Source organism: Microcaecilia unicolor, chromosome 9, assembly GCF_901765095.1.
Source record: "Microcaecilia unicolor chromosome 9, aMicUni1.1, whole genome shotgun sequence".
Lineage (NCBI taxonomy): Eukaryota > Metazoa > Chordata > Amphibia > Gymnophiona > Siphonopidae > Microcaecilia > Microcaecilia unicolor.
Genome location: NC_044039.1, coordinates 123004645 through 123021816, shown reverse-complemented (window position 1 = coordinate 123021816; position 17172 = coordinate 123004645). Strand labels below are relative to the sequence as shown.

The 17172-nt window shown below is 47.4% G+C and overlaps 1 protein-coding gene across 2 annotated transcripts in view; it reads right to left on the bottom strand.

Moving 5' to 3' along the window:
• ZFYVE26 (zinc finger FYVE-type containing 26) overlaps nucleotides 1–17172 on the bottom strand; it is a 273412-nt gene that overhangs the window by 151912 nt on the left and 104328 nt on the right. For both annotated transcript variants that reach the window (XM_030215525.1, XM_030215526.1), the window contains exons 21-24: nucleotides 15289–15485; nucleotides 14718–14822; nucleotides 2031–2153; nucleotides 330–506 (exon numbers count right to left, since the gene is read on the bottom strand). In XM_030215525.1, the coding sequence (XP_030071385.1) occupies nucleotides 330–506; nucleotides 2031–2153; nucleotides 14718–14822; nucleotides 15289–15485 (602 nt within the window). The remainder of the gene's footprint in view (nucleotides 1–329; nucleotides 507–2030; nucleotides 2154–14717; nucleotides 14823–15288; nucleotides 15486–17172) is intronic.

Genomic DNA, 17172 nt, shown 5'->3' with positions numbered 1-17172 from the left:
AATAAAATGTCCGATACTGGTTTCATCTCATAACAGCAACATAAACCCCCTCTCTCATTCTAGGCAGTACCTGTGGTGTGAAAAACTGATACACAGATTTTAATTAGCTGAGAAATAAAATCTTAAATTTACAATTTATGAACACCTAAGAAAAGAAGTTCTACTTATTTATTGCATTTGAAAAGTTGCTTAACTCATTATCCAAATCTCTAGCCTCAGCAAGTTATAATAAAATTCAATTAGATACCAAACTGACTGAAATTTAAATAATACCAAAAAACAATAGCTAAAAGTAAATGGGTTTTGGCCCAGCGAGAGATATTGCTCACCTTTGATCCTATGTATACTGCCTGTATCTCATTAAGCCGTGTAGGTAACAGCTCTTTGTGGAAATAACTAATCAGGTAATCAGCTAGGAAATGACATGAAGCCATATCTGGGTGCTGGTCCAGGGATTCTAAGCTTACAGCAAGTCGCATATCATTGTCAGTTATCCTTAGTAACAGCTATAAAAAAAAAATAGATAAAAGAATAGGCAGTTCATTTAAAGAACAGTGTGATACATTAACTATTGGTTAACTAAAAACAGGTATATTGCCGTATAAAAAATACATAGAAAGGGAAATAATATTTGGATGAAGAGTTAATAGATTAATTGTGAAAAACCTAAACAATCTACCTTCTCAATAAAGTGATTAGGGATTTTATGGATCTAGGCAGGAGTCTATGCTATCAAACCAAAAATATATTACATTCAAAGTATGTGTTACTTCATTAATATTTTAATTGGTCTTCTAACCCCCAAAAGAATGACTGTTATGGGTAATTTATGTTTCCCTAGCAGCAGCCAGATGAATCTATTCAATAACATCAGCAATGGACAGTTTCTTAACAGGCTGTCAAACACACTGCAGAAAAACTAATGTTCTATCAAAGAATTATCCAGAGTTGCAATAAGTTGGATTTGACTACATGGAACATCATCATCAAACAGCAAACACTTCCGAGGTTGGACACTTTCACAATTCTGTATGTCAATAGTTGTTACCAACCCATGAGGTAGGCAATGAACGCCCAACCCTACTCCCAAACATTGTGCAAGCATCCCTGATCAATGCATGAATTCTTCTAGCCCTTCGTCGACATGGCAGCCAAGCCTAATTCTCCTCTTTAACAGTATGGTATTCCACTGTCATGCCATGGGGCTAGACCTATGTCTTTCTTTCTACAGCAACAATGCCCCATACATAGATTAAAAAAAAAAAAAAAAGTGCTAAAAGTACTTTATTCCCAGAAAAAATGTTATTTCCTTAAAACCAACATTGGATTAGGAAAATTAATTTCCTACCCAAACTCCAATTGTAAAATGTCAAAGAATCATGACTATATTTAAGAAATGTTGTAAGGGGATCACAGATATATTTTATCAACTTAATTTTTTATATACCACCTACAAGCCCGAAAGCTATCTTCAAGATAATTTTATCACACTATTTTCTGCTAATTTTTCAAATCACAGCAATAGGACTGAAAGGGCAGATCACCACTAATTTTAACATTGACAAAAACAGAGGCCTGTTTACACAAATTCACATAAATGTGAATTTGCACAGATTTTATAAAAGTATTTTCCTCTGCATAAAACTGGTCTTAAATATAGAAATGCTTTTAAAAATATTAACTCCTGAATATGTAAATTCACTGGTCTTCTCTGGTAGTCAGGTATTCTGAATGACAGGAAGAATGACTGTCATTAGTTAGAAATAATAAAGAGTGAAAAGGGATGATAGGGTCTCCACAGAGACATACACACACACACATACACAAAGGGAAATATCCAAAATCAATGCACTCTGGTTAGGGGATTATTTGTAAATTGCCCATGCTCCTTGCTGCTGCCCTAGGTGTCTGCCAAGGATACAGCTTGCCCTGAGTCTTCAACAACCTCAGTACAAGCAGACAGTACTGCTGCAACTAGTAATCAGTCTGACCTACCAGTTATAGTACACTAAGGAAGACAGCAGGCTTACCTGCAGGGCCTTTTGTGAATCACCAGCTTCAAGTAAGTCAAGAAGATGTTTACGGTGAAGACTGATCAACAGTTCTTGAGGCACAGGATATAGATGACACCAATCCTCACATAAAGCATAATACTAGTAAGAAAGAAAATATTTAAAAAAAAAAAAAAAAAACAACTTATCTCTGAACACAAAATTCTACTAGTACATCAACAGAATACATGACAGATTGGAGAGAGCCAGGATTTCACCAATTCCCCTTGCTCTCTCGGCAATTTTTGACTCTGTTAATTGTAATGTCTTGCTGGATAGACTGCATCAGTTGGGTGTTTAGGACACAGATTTAACTGGTTTCTTGCAGATAAAGCCATATTTCATGGTGGTTGATTGCCAACCATCAGGGGCTCATCAGTTAAAGTATGAGTTCCACCACAGGCACCTCGTATAAGAAACTTGGGGAGGCTTACTGCAACCTTCCCTTCCTCTCTTAGACAATCTGTGGCAGCAATATGAAAAACAAAGTGGGAGCTTCCCCTCCTCGTCACCCGTCAGCCTGACCTGCTGCCTCCCCAATTTATTGGCTATCAAACAGAGTGCTGAGCCATAGAGCTCTGTGAGTCTTCCCCCCCCCCCCCCCCCCACCTCCTATAATACAACAGGAATGGAAGAGCTGTCAGCGGCCCTGCACACGGTTTCTGTGTATTGACAGCCAACGAATCAGGGAGGCAGAGGGTTGGGCAGACAGGCAGCAAGGAGGGGAACCTCCCTGTTTGTTATTCTTTTTGTGGCTGGGGGAGGAAAAATGAGAGAAGGTGATGCTGGAGATAGGAAATGGGAGGAAAGAGACACAGGGGCAAAGCTGGATATGGAGAGGAAACAAGCAATGCTGACTGGTGGAAGAAGAGAGGCTGGGGGTGATGGTAGAGGAAGGGGCAATGCTGAATGGTAGGGGGTAGAAAGAAGAGATGCTGCATAGCAGAGAGAGAGAGAAAATGGCTGAGGGAGGAGAAGAGAGAGGAGATGCTACATGGATGTGGGGGGGGGAGGGAAGAGACAGAAGGGTGATGTTGGATGAGGAGAGAAAAACAGAGATATGATGTATGGCAGGTGGGGGAAGAGAGAGAAGAAGGGTGATGTTGGATGAGGAGAGAAATACAGAGAGGAGATGATGTATGGCAGGTGGGGGAAGAGAGAAGATCCTGGATAGTGTGGTGGGGTGGGAAAGAGAGAGAGGAGATGCCGCAAGGCTGGGGGAGGGGAAAGAGAGAGAGGAGATGCTGCAAGGCTGGGGGAGGGGAAAAGAGAGGAGATGCCGCAAGGCTGGGGGAGGGGAAAAGAGAAGAGATGCCGCATGGCTGGGGGAGGGGAAAAGAGAAGAGATGCCGCATGGCAGAGGAAGAAAGAGGAGTTGTATGGCAGAAGAAGTTGTATGGCAGGAAGGGTGAGAGAGACAGAAGATCCTGGGTGGATGAGGGAGTGAAAGATAGAGAAATAGATCTAATATGGCTGAGAGGAACTTGAGACACACACACACAGAGGAGATGCTGCATAGCAGGAGGGAGAGGGAAGAGCAGTGAAAGACTGAGGAATAAGAGAAGCAGAATGGGAGGGGCATGGATGCTGGAAAGCTGTAGGCAGAGACAATATTTAAAAAAAAGGGAAAGGAAGAATGAATTAAGTCTGAGTGGGTAGAGAAACATAAAATGGAAGAAAGGAAAAAGCAGTGTTGGAGATGGATATAGTGGAAGATGTGAAGAAGACATAAGAAGAGAAAAATGATAAATGGACAGGAAACTATGGAAACAGTTAAGACAGGAACCAGATACTGACTTACACAATTAAAAAAATTTAATGCGATAACAAAGGTAAAAAAAAAAGAATTTTATTTTAAATGTAGGGTAAAATAGTGTGGTAGACATGTTAGTCCACTTTAAAAGTTAATAAATAAAACAAAAAAGTTGAAAATACGGTGACAACGTTTTACTGGACTAAATGTTTTTGACTAGCTTTCAGAAGCCTAAAACATCCTTCCTCAGGTAAGTACACTTCAAAAACCTAGTCAAAAAATGTGTTAAATTAGTTCAATAAAAAGGTATCACCTAATCTATTTTTATTTCAATATTTTTATTTTTAATTTAGGGGCCCTTTTACTAAGCCACGCTAAAAAGTAGCCTGTGCTTCTTTTAGCGCATGGGTTTCTGATGGGAACTATTGAAGTTGGAAGTTAGGCAATCGTCTAAGTAATACCAAATTACCTATTTTTGACTTTCATCTATGCATGTACTCTAGTTTCAGTACCATGTTATTAATACAGTAGCCTAGTTTAGATGATGCCCTGGCAGATGCCTAGGCATGACATTGTGTTCCTGTGCATTATATTATTTTAGCTAACATTAGTTAAATAGTAAACTGCATACTTTTTGATAAAACCTGAATTGCAATCTAAGTCAGAGAAAAAACAGATTCCTCACATTCTTTCCCATCTGATAAGGAGAAAGGCTCCAGCCTGAAAACAGTTTTTCCCTACAAGGTCAGGGATTTCCCTATTGGCTGATAGCCATCCTAGGATGGTCAGAGCTGAGGTATTATCCTCAAGTGCCTTTGTCTTTTATGGCGCCCCTTTTTCCTGGACTCTCTGCCTTCTCATTTATTTATTTATTTTTTTGTTACATTTGTACCCCTCACTTTCCCACTCATGGCAGGCTCAATGCGGCTTACATGGGGCAATGGAGGGTTAAGTGACTTGCCCAGAGTCACAAGGAGCTGCCTGTGCCTGAAGAGGGAACCGAACTCAGTTCCTCAGGACCAAAGTCCACCACCCCAACCATTAGGCCACTGTGCACTAACATCTCTTTGCTTACCTTATTGATGCAAAAGCAGCACTGCAGCTAGGTAGAGCTCTGAAGATGGACACAGTGGCTTAGGAAGGGTGGGGCGGTCCGCCCCGGGTGCACACCGCTGGGGGGGTGTCGGCTCGCTGGTTCCCTGCCCTTTCTGCCCCGGAACAGGTTACTTCCTGTTCCGGGGCAGAGAAAGCAGGGAAGCAGCAGAGCCGACGCAGCTCCCAGTGACGTGCACTGGGGACGGATCGGCCCTCCCGCCTGCCCCCCGCTGCAAGGTAAGGGTGTGTTTCGGGGGGGGGTGCGCAGCGGCGACCTGCCCCGGGTGTCAGGCACCCTCGCTACGGCACTGGATGGACAGGAAGGATTGTTGGATTTGCGGTTCTTATATGTTCCTGTAATCCTTGGTTCTTGGCAGCTGAGCTTACATGCAGCTTGTATGCAGAGATTCACCAATTCTCCAGTATGCAAATAAAAGTTATTACCTATATTAATTGCTTGAGTGTTATCTGCACACGTCTGGGAAATCAAAAGAACTGTAATAGCCTTGGAGGAGGCAGTACAGACTGAGCTTACAGCGGGCTGTCTCACGACTCGGACTGGGTAGGCAGGATAGGCTGTAGTTGAGAGCTTGTAGTAGAGACTGTATCTGGCAGGTCGTGGAGACTGTAAATTAGTTGTGCACAGAATTCACAGTGTAGGCAACTGCCTAGGAGCTCGCATCAGCTTCCCTCGTGCTGCGACTACTTTTAGCACAACGGCCATATTTATCTTTTTTCCCTATAATAGTCACGCACTAATTTTCCAATTAGCACAAGGCCATCAGCACGGGAGCCCTTACCACCTCCTATTTACTAAGTAGTTAAGGGCTCCCGTGCTAATCAGCCAGCGTGCGGCAATGTACCCAAACTATCAATTAGCATTAGGCACGCCTACTCTCTGCCCATAAACGTGCCTCCCACACTAAAAAAAGGTAAAATTATGTATAATCATACCTGATAATTTTCTTTCCATTAATCATAGCTGATCAATCCATAGACTGGTGGGTTGTGTCCATCTACCAGCAGGTGGAGATAGAGAGCAAACTTTTGCCTCCCTATATGTGGTCATGTGCTGCCGGAAACTCCTCAGTATGTCGATATCAAAGCTCCATCCGCAGGACTCAGCACTTAGAGAATTACACCCACGAAGGGACACTCTGCCCAGCTCACCACCGCCGAAACGGGGAGGGGAATTAACCCAGCTCATCCCCACACAAGTGGGGGAGGGGAATCCGTCCAGCTCATCCCCGCGGAGCGGGGGAGGGACACCACCCCGCCGATGCGGGGGGATCTGGCTTATCCTGCAACCGCAACCGCGGGAGGAGCTGACTGACCCTAACACCGCCGAAGCGGGAGGGGTACAAAACTGCCCTACAGCCGCACGAAGCGGGAGGGAGTGCCGGCAGAATTTAAATCTCAATCCAGCCCCGAAAACGGAGGGGAGAGGAATGCAGCAGCTCACTGTAACACAAACTCGTCTTAACTCTTGAAGAATCCAAGTGAAAAAACTTGAACACGAAGTCTTTCTGAAGTAACTGAAGACTAAACTTGAACCTGAAATGCAACCAGAATAAAAACAGTACAGATATCTGGGAGGGGCTATGGATTGATCAGCTATGATTAATGGAAAGAAAATTATCAGGTATGATTATACATAATTTTACCTTCCATATCATCAAGCTGATCAATCCATAGACTGGTGGGATGTACCGAAGCAGTACTCACCCAGGGCGGGACATAGAAATCCCTGACCTCAACACTGAAGCTCCAAACCGGGCCTCCGCCCGTGCAGCCACAGTCAAACGGTAATGCTTGGAGAATGTATGAGCCGAAGCCCAAGTTGCCGCCTTGCATATCTCTTCCAAGGAGACGGATCCGGCCTCTGCCATCGAGGTCGCCTGAGCTCTCGTGGAGTGAGCCTTCAGCTGGATAGGCGGCACCTTCCCTGCGGCCACATAAGCCGCTGCAATGGCTTCCTTGACCCATCTTGCCACTGTAGGCTTAGCAGCCTGCAGACCCTTACGAGGACCTGCAAACAGGACAAACAGATGATCCGATTTCCGGAAATCATTGGTCACTTCCAAGTATCTGATGATGACTCGTCTCACATCCAGATATTTAAGCGCAGAGTACTCCTCTGGGTAGTCCTCCCTACGAAAGGAAGGGAGACATAGCTGCTGATTCACATGGAAGCGAGAAACAATCTTGGGCAGGAAGGAAGGCACTGTGCGAATAGTCACTCCTGCCTCAGTGAACTGTAGAAAAGGCTCTCGACATGAGAGCGCCTGGAGCTCGGAAACTCTTCTGGCTGAAGTGATAGCCACCAAAAAGACTGCTTTCAACGTCAGGTCTTTCAGAGATGCCCTTGACAAGGGTTCAAACGGCGGCTTCTGCAATGCTCTTAGCACCAGGTTGAGATTCCACGCAGGCACCACTGAGTGCAGAGGAGGGCGCAGGTGATTAACCCCCTTGAGAAAGCGCACCACATCTGGCTGCGAAGCCAGGGAAGCACCCTTCAGGCGGCCCCTGAAGCAAGCCAGAGCCGCTACCTGGACCTTAAGGGAACTGAGCGACAGGCCTTTGTCCAGACCTTCTTGCAGGAACGTCAACACTGAAGAAATTGGAGCAGTGAAAGGAGAAAGAGAGCCTGCTTCACACCACGCTGCAAAGATACGCCAAACCCTGGCGTAAGCAGTAGAAGTAGAGCGTTTCCTCGCTCTCAGCATAGTGGCGATGACCTTGTCTGAGAAGCCCTTCTTCCTCAGACGCTGCCGCTCAATAGCCAGGCCGTAAGACCAAAGGGGGAGGGATCCTCCATCACCACGGGACCCTGATGTAACAGGCCCTGCTCCACTGGCAACCGCAGAGGATCGTCGACTGAGAGCCTGATCAAGTCCGCATACCAGGGACGCCTGGGCCAATCCGGACCCACCAGGATTATCCTGCCGGGATGCTTTGCCACCCGGTCTAGTACCCTGCCCAACATGGGCCAGGGCGGGAACACATAGAGAAGCTCTTGTGTCGGCCATTGTTGGAGAAGAGCATCTACTCCCAGGGATCGAGGGTCACGTCCTCTGCTGAAGAAGCGCGGCACTTGTCAATTGGCCGATGACGCCATCAGATCTAGGCTCGGCTGGCCCCAGCGCTTCGTGATGTCCAAGAACGCCTGAGCAGATAGCTGCCACTCTCCGGGCTCCAAGGTATGGCGACTGAGAAAGTCCGCCTTGACATTCATGACACCGGCAATGTGGGCCGCTGACAACTGTTCCAGGTTCGCTTCCGCCCACTGGCATAGACTCATAGCTTCCTTGGCTAGAGGGGCGCTCTTGGTACCTCCCTGGCGGTTGACATAGGCCACAGCCGTGGCATTGTCCGACAGGACCCGTACAGGCTTGAACACCAGTACCGGGATGAACTCCAAAAGCGCCAACCGAATGGCTCTGAGTTCCAGGAGGTTGATAGACCACTTTGCCTCTGCAGGAGACCAGAGCCCCTGCGCTGTCCTTCCCAAGCAGTGGGCTCCCCAGCCCGATAACGAGGCGTCCGTCGTGACGACAATCCACTCTGGGGACACCAGAGGCATTCCCGCAGACAACTTGTCTGTCTGCATCCACCAGCTCAGCGCCTTGCGCACTGCTGGATCCAAGGGAAGACGCACAGCATAATCCTCCGACATCGGAGTCCAGCGCTGCAGCAGAGAGTGTTGTAGCGGTCTCATATGAGCCCTGGCCCAGGGCACTACTTCCATCATGGCCGTCATAGAGCCCAACAGCTGCACATAGTCCCAAGCCCGAAGAGGAGAGGCTACTAGGAACTGGTCCACCTGAGCCTGAAGCTTGACAATCCGATTGTCTGGCAGGAACACTCTGCCCACTTGGGTGTCGAATCGAACTCCCAGATACTCCAGGGACTGAGTCGGGCGCAGCTGGCTCTTCTCCCAGTTGATGATCCATCCCAGGGAGCTCAAAAGAGCAACTACCCGGTCCACAGCTTTGCCGCACTCTACATAAGAGGGGGCTCGGATCAACCAGTCGTCCAGATAAGGATGGACTTGTACTCCTTTTTTTCGCAGGAAGGCCGCTATGACCACCATTACCTTGGAAAAGGTCCGCGGAGCAGTAGCCAACCCGAACGGGAGGGCTCTGAACTGGAAGTGTCGGCCCAGGACTGCAAAACGCAGAAAGCGTTGATGAGGAGGCCAGATGGGAATATGCAGGTACGCTTCCTTGATGTCCAAGGATGCCAGGTACTCCCCTGCCTTCACTGCCGCTATAACAGAGCGGAGAGTCTCCATGCGAAAGTGCCGCACTTTCAAGGCCCGATTGACCCCTTTGAGGTCGAGGATAGGCCGGACAGAACCTCCTTTCTATGGTACCACAAAGTAAATGGAGTAACGCCCCTTGCCAAGCTGACTTTCTGGCACCGGAACGACCGCACCCAGGCGGATCAGATTGTCCAAAGTCTGCTGCACTGCCACAGCTTTGACCGGAGACTTGCAGGGAGAGAGTACAAACCCGTCTCTTAAGGGTCGGCAGAACTCTAGCTTGTAGCCGTCTCTGATGACTTCCAGCACCCAAGCGTCTGAAGTTATTGTGGTCCACTCGCCCAGAAACGAGGACAGCCGTCCTCCAATCTGCACTGGGGCGTGGACCAATACCCCGTCATTGGGTACGCGACCCTGGGGGAGGACCGGAGGGAGCACCTCCGGGACGGCGGTCTCTGCGAAAGGAATGCTGCTTGGGGGAGAAATTCCTCTTAAAGGAAGAGGGGGCAGAAGCACCCGACCTGCCCGGGCGGTACCGACGGGCTTCCTGAAACCGTCCTCTGGAGGTACCGGGACGAGCACTCGCCCGAGCCCTGACCTCCGGTAACTTCTTGCCCTTAGACGTGCCGGGATCAGTCACGATTTTGTCCAGCTCGACCCCAAAGAGCAGCTTGCCTTTAAAAGGCAATCTAGCCAGGCGGGATTTTGAGGCGTGGTCAGCAGACCAATGTTTCAGCCAAAGCCACCGCCGCGCAGAGACAGTCTGAGCCATGCCTTTCGCTGAGGCTCTCAAGACATCATACAGCAAGTCTGCCAAATAGGCTAAGCCCGATTCCAGGGCTGGCCAATCATTCCTCAAGAAATGATCCGAGGGGGAAGCCCGCTGCACCATAGTCAGGCACGCCCTGGCCACATAGGAGCCGCAAACTGAGGCCTGCAAACTTAAAGCAGCCGCCTCAAAGGACGACCTTAAGGCCGCCTCCAATCTCCTGTCTTGGGCGTCCTTTAGGGCCGTGCCACCTTCCACCGGCAATGCCGTTTTCTTAGTCACCGCAGTGATTAAAGAATCCACGCTAGGCCACAGATAGGCCTCACGTTCACTCACAGCCAAAGGATAGAGGCGGGACATAGCCCTAGCCACTTTAAGGCTCGCTTCTGGGACATCCCATTGAGCCGAAATTAAGGTGTGCATGGCATCATGCACGTGGAAGGTTCTAGGCGGGCGCTTAGTCCCCAGCATAATGGCAGAGCCAACAGGGGCTGAGGGAGAGACGTCCTCCGGAGAGGATATCTTCAAAGTGTCCATGGCCTGTAACAACAGGTTGGGCAAATCCTCCGGGCGAAAAAGCCGCGCTGCAGAGGGGTCATCCGCTCCATCCGAGCGGGGATCCGTCTCCACCAAGGAATCCGCAAAGGACCGTTGGGAGACCTCAGACACGCTGCCCTCATCTACATCGGAGGAGACAAATTCCTCCAAGGCCTGGGAATCAACCCGAGGGCGTTTACCTCTGGGAACCTCAACCTCTTTACCAGAGGAGGGAGCGGGGGCAGCGTTGTGCATGAGGAAGGCCCGATGCAGCAGCAAAACAAACTCGGGGGAGAAACCCCCCAGACTGTGCACCTCCGCAGCCTGGGCAACAGCCCTAGGCGCGCTCTCAACCGGCGCTCGCAATAGCGGGGGAGAGACATGCTGCGCATCCAAAATGGCGTCCGGCGCGAAACTCCGCGAAGGAGCCGCGCGGGAAGAACGGCTCTTAACTTTAGCCGCTTCTGTGCCGTCGCCCAAATTAAGGGCGTTCATGGCATTAATGTCTCCAACCTCAAGGGCGGCCCAAGAAGAAGCCGTCCGAGCCGCGTGGCCGGCCAAGATGGCGGAGGCAAGGAGCGGGGGATGGGCGTTTATGGCGGGAAAAACCGCCACGCCGGAGGAAGGACCGGGACATGCATCGGTCGCGAAACTGTCACCCACCAAGGGCGAATCCGGCTTGAAGACCCCCGCATCCCCTCTAGAAGCGCTCGAGCAACCCGGGGAGCGACCCTTTGCGCCCTCGCCCTCCGACGCCATGAGCCACGAGGAGAGGAATCGGGGAACCCCCGCCCGCTATAAAAAGGTAAAATTACCTGCTGTCCGCTCCGAGTTGTAACGACCTGGTGTCTCAGTGAGTAGCTGCAATAGACGCTTAAATAAACGTCGAAATAAACGCCTTTAAGGCCGTTCAAAATTTTTTTTTTTTTTTTTTTTTTCTAACGGAGCCAGCGGGAGGGGGGAGAAAAGGAGGGACCTGGCACCACCAGGTTTGCACTTGCTCAAAAGAGCCCTCAACCCCAGGCACTCAACAAAACCTAAAAATTAGGCTTGGAGGCCTAGCCAGAGCTGCTGCTGTGTGTGACCACCACCTGCTGAGATAGAGAACATACTGAGGAGTTTCCGGCAGCACATGACCACATATAGGGAGGCAAAAGTTTGCTCTCTATCTCCACCTGCTGGTAGATGGACACAACCCACCAGTCTATGGATTGATCAGCTTGATGATATGGAATGAAACCTTTTAGAGCGGGACTAGCGCACGGCGAATAGCACAGTATCATGGGACGTGGCAGTGCTTTGTGGCATGCAGTAGGTGCATGCTAGTGCCTACCATGGCTTAGTAAAAAGGACCCTTAGTGAGTGGAATAAGTCAGTTTTATGTTTCAACATTTTTTATTGAGGACAACTCAAATTAAACTCATACAACAATATGGCCATATACAGAGCCAAATATCAAAACGGACACAATAAAAAAAAAAGTAAAGACAGTTATCAAATTTTTACCGCCCCCCCCCCCCCCCCCCCCCCACTGTTTTAGTTGAAACAATTTTGTTATGTGCAAACATTTGTTATTGAGAATAAAGCGGAACTGAAACAACATACCACAAGAAGCCAAGTCATCTTTAGCATAAAGAAAAATACACCCCCCCCTTCCCCATCCTCCGTCCAGCCCCCAAACCTTATCCTCCTCCTCCTTCAACTACCCTTTCACCCCAGCAAAGAGTCAAAGATCAGAGAATATTCAGCAACAGGATGCGAACCCGAGAATGTAAGGTGTGCAAATAAGGCTCCCAAATTCGGAGAAACTATTTCTTCTGCTTAGGGGACCCCCCCCCTCCCCCCAGCATCTTGGGCCTCCCACTGTGCCAAGAGATGAAGCAAGTTAAGTTTACCTATGTTATCTTTATAGTTTGCACAGTAGAGAGTGGCATACATTACAATTTTTATTTCTCTGATGTTGCACTGTAAGCAGAGTCTGGTATCTTCGGGTTTCAGTTGAATTTGTGTATTTCTTCTTTTCATTTGTGGTCACTTATCCTTTGTGTGAGTGAAAAAAAAGTCAGGTACTGTGTTGGCACTGAATGTTTGAATAGGATGGATCAGTACTAATCTCGCTTGTTCAGTTTTCTCAAAGTATTAATGTTACATAAGTACATAAGTATTGCCATACTGGGAAAGACCAAAGGTCCATCATGCCCAGCATCCTGTTTCCAACAGTGGCCAATCCAGGTCACAAATACCTGGCAAGATCCCAAAAAAGTACAAAACATTCTATACTGCTAATCCCAGAAATAGTGGATTTTCCCCAAGTCCATTTAATAATGGTCTATAGACTTTTTCTTTAGGAAGCCATGCAAACCTTTTTAAAACTCCACTAAGCTAACCGCCTTTACCACATTCTATGGCAACAAATTCCAGTTTAATTATACGTTGAGTGAAGAAATATTTTCTCTGATTCGTTTTAAATTTACTACATTGTAGCTTCATCGCATGCCCCCTAGTCCTAATATTTTTGGAAAGCATAAATAGATGCTTCACATCTACCCGTTCCATTATTTTATAGACCTCTATCATATCTCACCTCAGCCGCCTTTTTTCCAAGTTGAAGAACCCTAGCCGCTTTAGCTTTTCCTCACAGGGAAGTCGTCCCAATCCCTTTATCATTTTCGTCGCCCTTCTCTGCACCTTTTCTAATTCCAGTATATCTTTTTTGAGATACAGCGAACAAAATTGAACACAATATTCGAGGTGCGGTCACACCATGGTGCGATACAAAGGCATTATAACATCCTCATTTTTGTTTTCCATTCCTTTCCTAATAATACCTAACATTCTATTTGCTTTCTTAGCCGCAGCAGCACACTGAGCAGAAGGTTTCAACGTATCAACGACACCTAGATAACTTTCTTGGTCTGTGACTCCTAACGTGGAACCTTGCATGACGTAGCTATAATTCGGGTTCCTCTTTCCCACATGCATCACTTTGCACTTGCTCATTGTTCTATTACAATGTGTACAGTGCTGTCTTTTAATAGGTAAGCCCTTGATGTGACTCAAGGAAGTTAGTGAGATTATGGTACAATAGATTTGCTTTATAAATACATTTGGATTTAGTTTACAGCATTCTCAGTAGTTGCTCAAGGTGAGTTACATTCATTTACACTAAGTATTTTCCTGTTGCTTGAGGGTTTTCCTGAGACGATGGAGGGTTAAGTGACTTGTCTACGATCTCAAGCAGCAGCAGTTGGATTTGAATCCTGGCTTCCATGATTTTCAGCCTGCTGCTCTAACCATTAGGTGCAGCTAATACAGATAATACACAATCCAAACATGCTTTACCAATAATAAACTAAAAGAGCAGCAGATCTGAAACCTGGTGGCCATGTAACCTCTGGATTTCTGTCCAGTGCTGTTTAATATAATTGCTCACATTGGCGAACAAGAAGATGCTGGACTGGGGAGCTAGAGCTGACTGGGAGTGTTGAAATAAAAGCATTAGCTAAATGATAAGATGTCCACACGAACATAATGGGTTTCATATAATTTAGCGCATGCAAATCATTAGCACATGTTAAATCCATTAGCATAACTTAGTAAAAGGACTCCTTAGTTTTAGCTAACTCGATTCCTTTAATTAACTCCATTTACTTCCAGATTTATCATATATACTCATGTATGTCAAGAAATTGAGCACGCCCTCTGACCTGCCCCGCCCATGCAAAAACAGGGAGTTGGGGGGTGGGGGTGGCGGGGAATTGACAGATGCTGGATAATGGGAGGGGAAGGAAAGGGAGCAAAATGTTAGACCTGGAGGTGGAGGGGAGAGAGTGTTGGGACTTGTTTTCAGCCTTGACTTATACAGAGGTCACAGCAGTTTTGGAAATTTATATTCCTAAAACTGCCCTCAACTTATATATGAGATTAAAATATCCACGAGAATGTAAGGCAGTGTTTCCCAATGTTTTTGTGGCTGTGATTCCATTATTGTAGCCAAATAAAATTGTGGATGACCTCCTCCCCCCTCCAAAGTGCCTGATTGTGCAGAATATTGAATCACATATGGAGAGCCCAGTCTGGGAAGCTCTGATGTATGGTAATCAAAACTGCACAATACAATTGATAATGATGTCACCCAAATGTGGTAATGTGCAGTTTTCATAACACTGTCCCATTTTCTCATCCCCCATGGTACCTGCCACAGCGCATGTTGTTGAGTCCACACAGACTACTGCATTAAATACCAACCTTTGCCTCCAGAATAATATTCATTATAATTTGTGGATGTTCAGTGCAGTCCTTTTTCAAATCTTGCCAATTATCCCAGGCTGGTACTGCTTGTAAATTCAAAATCTACCAAAAGAAGAAAAAGCTTTTTAATAATTGAATATGGCTGTTTAAGTTTATTAAAAGTTTATTCAAGCCACTTCAGTTCATCTTGGTGATGCAAGCATCTCACTACATGTTTACGAAACGTATTGGGTTTCCTTGAGCTACCAGGTTTCCTGAAGTGACAGAAGAGAAACAAAGAAAAATTGTGTATTTAAGCTAAATTCCCTTTTGGACAGTAAATTCCATAGCACATTAACTCTCTATTAACCCCAATCAAATGAAAGCTGCAGCCTTAGTAACATTCAATACAGGAGTAGTCAGATATGTGACATGGATGCCAATTCTAACCATTCCAACTCTGAGAGTGAAACAAAAGGTTAGCTGGGAGCATGGAGAAAGCACTGCAGACCTAATAAAATAGTAAGATAAGGTGGAAGACAGGCAGGATGTGACTAGAACTATGTAGTATCTTAGCTGCATTCTGTACCTTCTCATAAATCTGCATTTCTTTTTGCTTTTTCTGCAGATCTGATTTCAACTCCTGTGCCAATGCAGGCTCACTGATGGCATAAGCCAGAATTTCCAGACACATGTTGAGAGGCCACTTTTCCAGGAAATGCAAGGCTAGCTTACTTCTTAGGGTGCCATCCTTCACTGCAAATAAGTACCGCCAGCCACTTTCATCTGTAACAAACACAAGCTACATATGTTATGTGGGAACATCTTTATGGAATTCTTTGCCTATTACTGTATGTGTGTTAACTAGTTATTTTGGCTTCCGCAAAGGTTTTGAAAACTTGGGTATTTATAGGTCATTTTAATTTCTGATTTATATTTATTATGACTTAAGATTGCCTGATGAAATTGAATTGATATGTTTTGTATATATCATGTTACACAGGGTGAATGCAAAAAAGTAACCCCTAGAGTTTGTTGCTGTTTGCTCAGCAACCACTTGGAATTTCAACGTGGTACTTCTTAGCCAGGATCAGGTGACCCTCAGGGGGAGGAATGCTGGCCTAACCCCTGGTAAGCCTTTTCTTGGTTGAGAGGTGCCCAGCTCTCCCACCGGTTGCCTTCTCAGGTGCCGTGGAGGACTTGCAGCTCATCTGCATATCCTCGGAGCCTTCGCCAGAGTGACTCCCAGGTCCGTTCCGATCCACTCGGGGCCTCTGCTCAAGGTGCACAGTGCTCCTACCAGGTGCTGTGGAGGACTTGCAGCTCTGCATATCCTCACAGCTGCATCCGGGGTGACTCCCAAATCCACCCCGACCTTCCCAGGGCCTTCGCCACAGTTACCCAGGGCTTTCGCTCCACCTACCCAGAGCTACCAGGTACTTCTTAGCCAGGATCAGGTGACCCTCAGGGGGAGGAATGCTGGCTTCGGCCTAACCCCTGGTAAGCCTTTTCTTGGTTGAGAGGTGCCCAGCTCTCCCACCGGTTGCCTTCTCAGGTGCCGTGGAGGACTTGCAGCTCATCTGCATATCCTCGGAGCCTTCGCCAGAGTGACTCCCAGGTCCGTTCCGATCCACTCGGGGCCTCTGCTCAAGGTGCACAGTGCTCCTACCAGGTGCTGTGGAGGACTTGCAGCTCTGCATATCCTCACAGCTGCATCCGGGGTGACTCCCAAATCCACCCCGACCTTCCCAGGGCCTTCGCCACAGTTACCCAGGGCTTTCGCTCCACCTACCCAGAGCTACCAGGTACTTCTTAGCCAGGATCAGGTGACCCTCAGGGGGAGGAATGCTGGCTTCGGCCTAACCCCTGGTAAGCCTTTTCTTGGTTGAGAGGTGCCCAGCTCTCCCACCGGTTGCCTTCTCAGGTGCCGTGGAGGACTTGCAGCTCATCTGCATATCCTCGGAGCCTTCGCCAGAGTGACTCCCAGGTCCGTTCCGATCCACTCGGGGCCTCTGCTCAAGGTGCCGCGCGCCTAACGGCGCGCGAAAGCTTTCCTTCTAATAAGTTCTGGGAGAAGAGGATATTTCTCTGGTAAGTGAACAAATTTTGCTTGTGCTTTCGGAATTTGAAGATTGGGGTTTAAAGGAGGAACTGTAAGTTAGTGATAGGCTGATATCCTTAATACTTTAGCAAGTTTTAAATTACGGAAAAACTCAAAAAACACTAAGATGGAGTCAGCAGTCCAGCAGCGAGAGGGGTGCTATCCAGTCTTTTGCATTGAGTGTCACATGTATGATTATCTCCCAATTGGTGAGGTGTCATATGTGTGTGCCCGATGCAAAGAGCTCCTAGCTCTCAGAGAACGTGTCCGTTCCCTTGAGGCTAGAGTAGCAGACTTGATGGAGCTGAGGGAGACAGAGAGGTACATAGAGGAGACCTACAGGGATGTTGTAGAGAAGTCCCACCTCCAGTC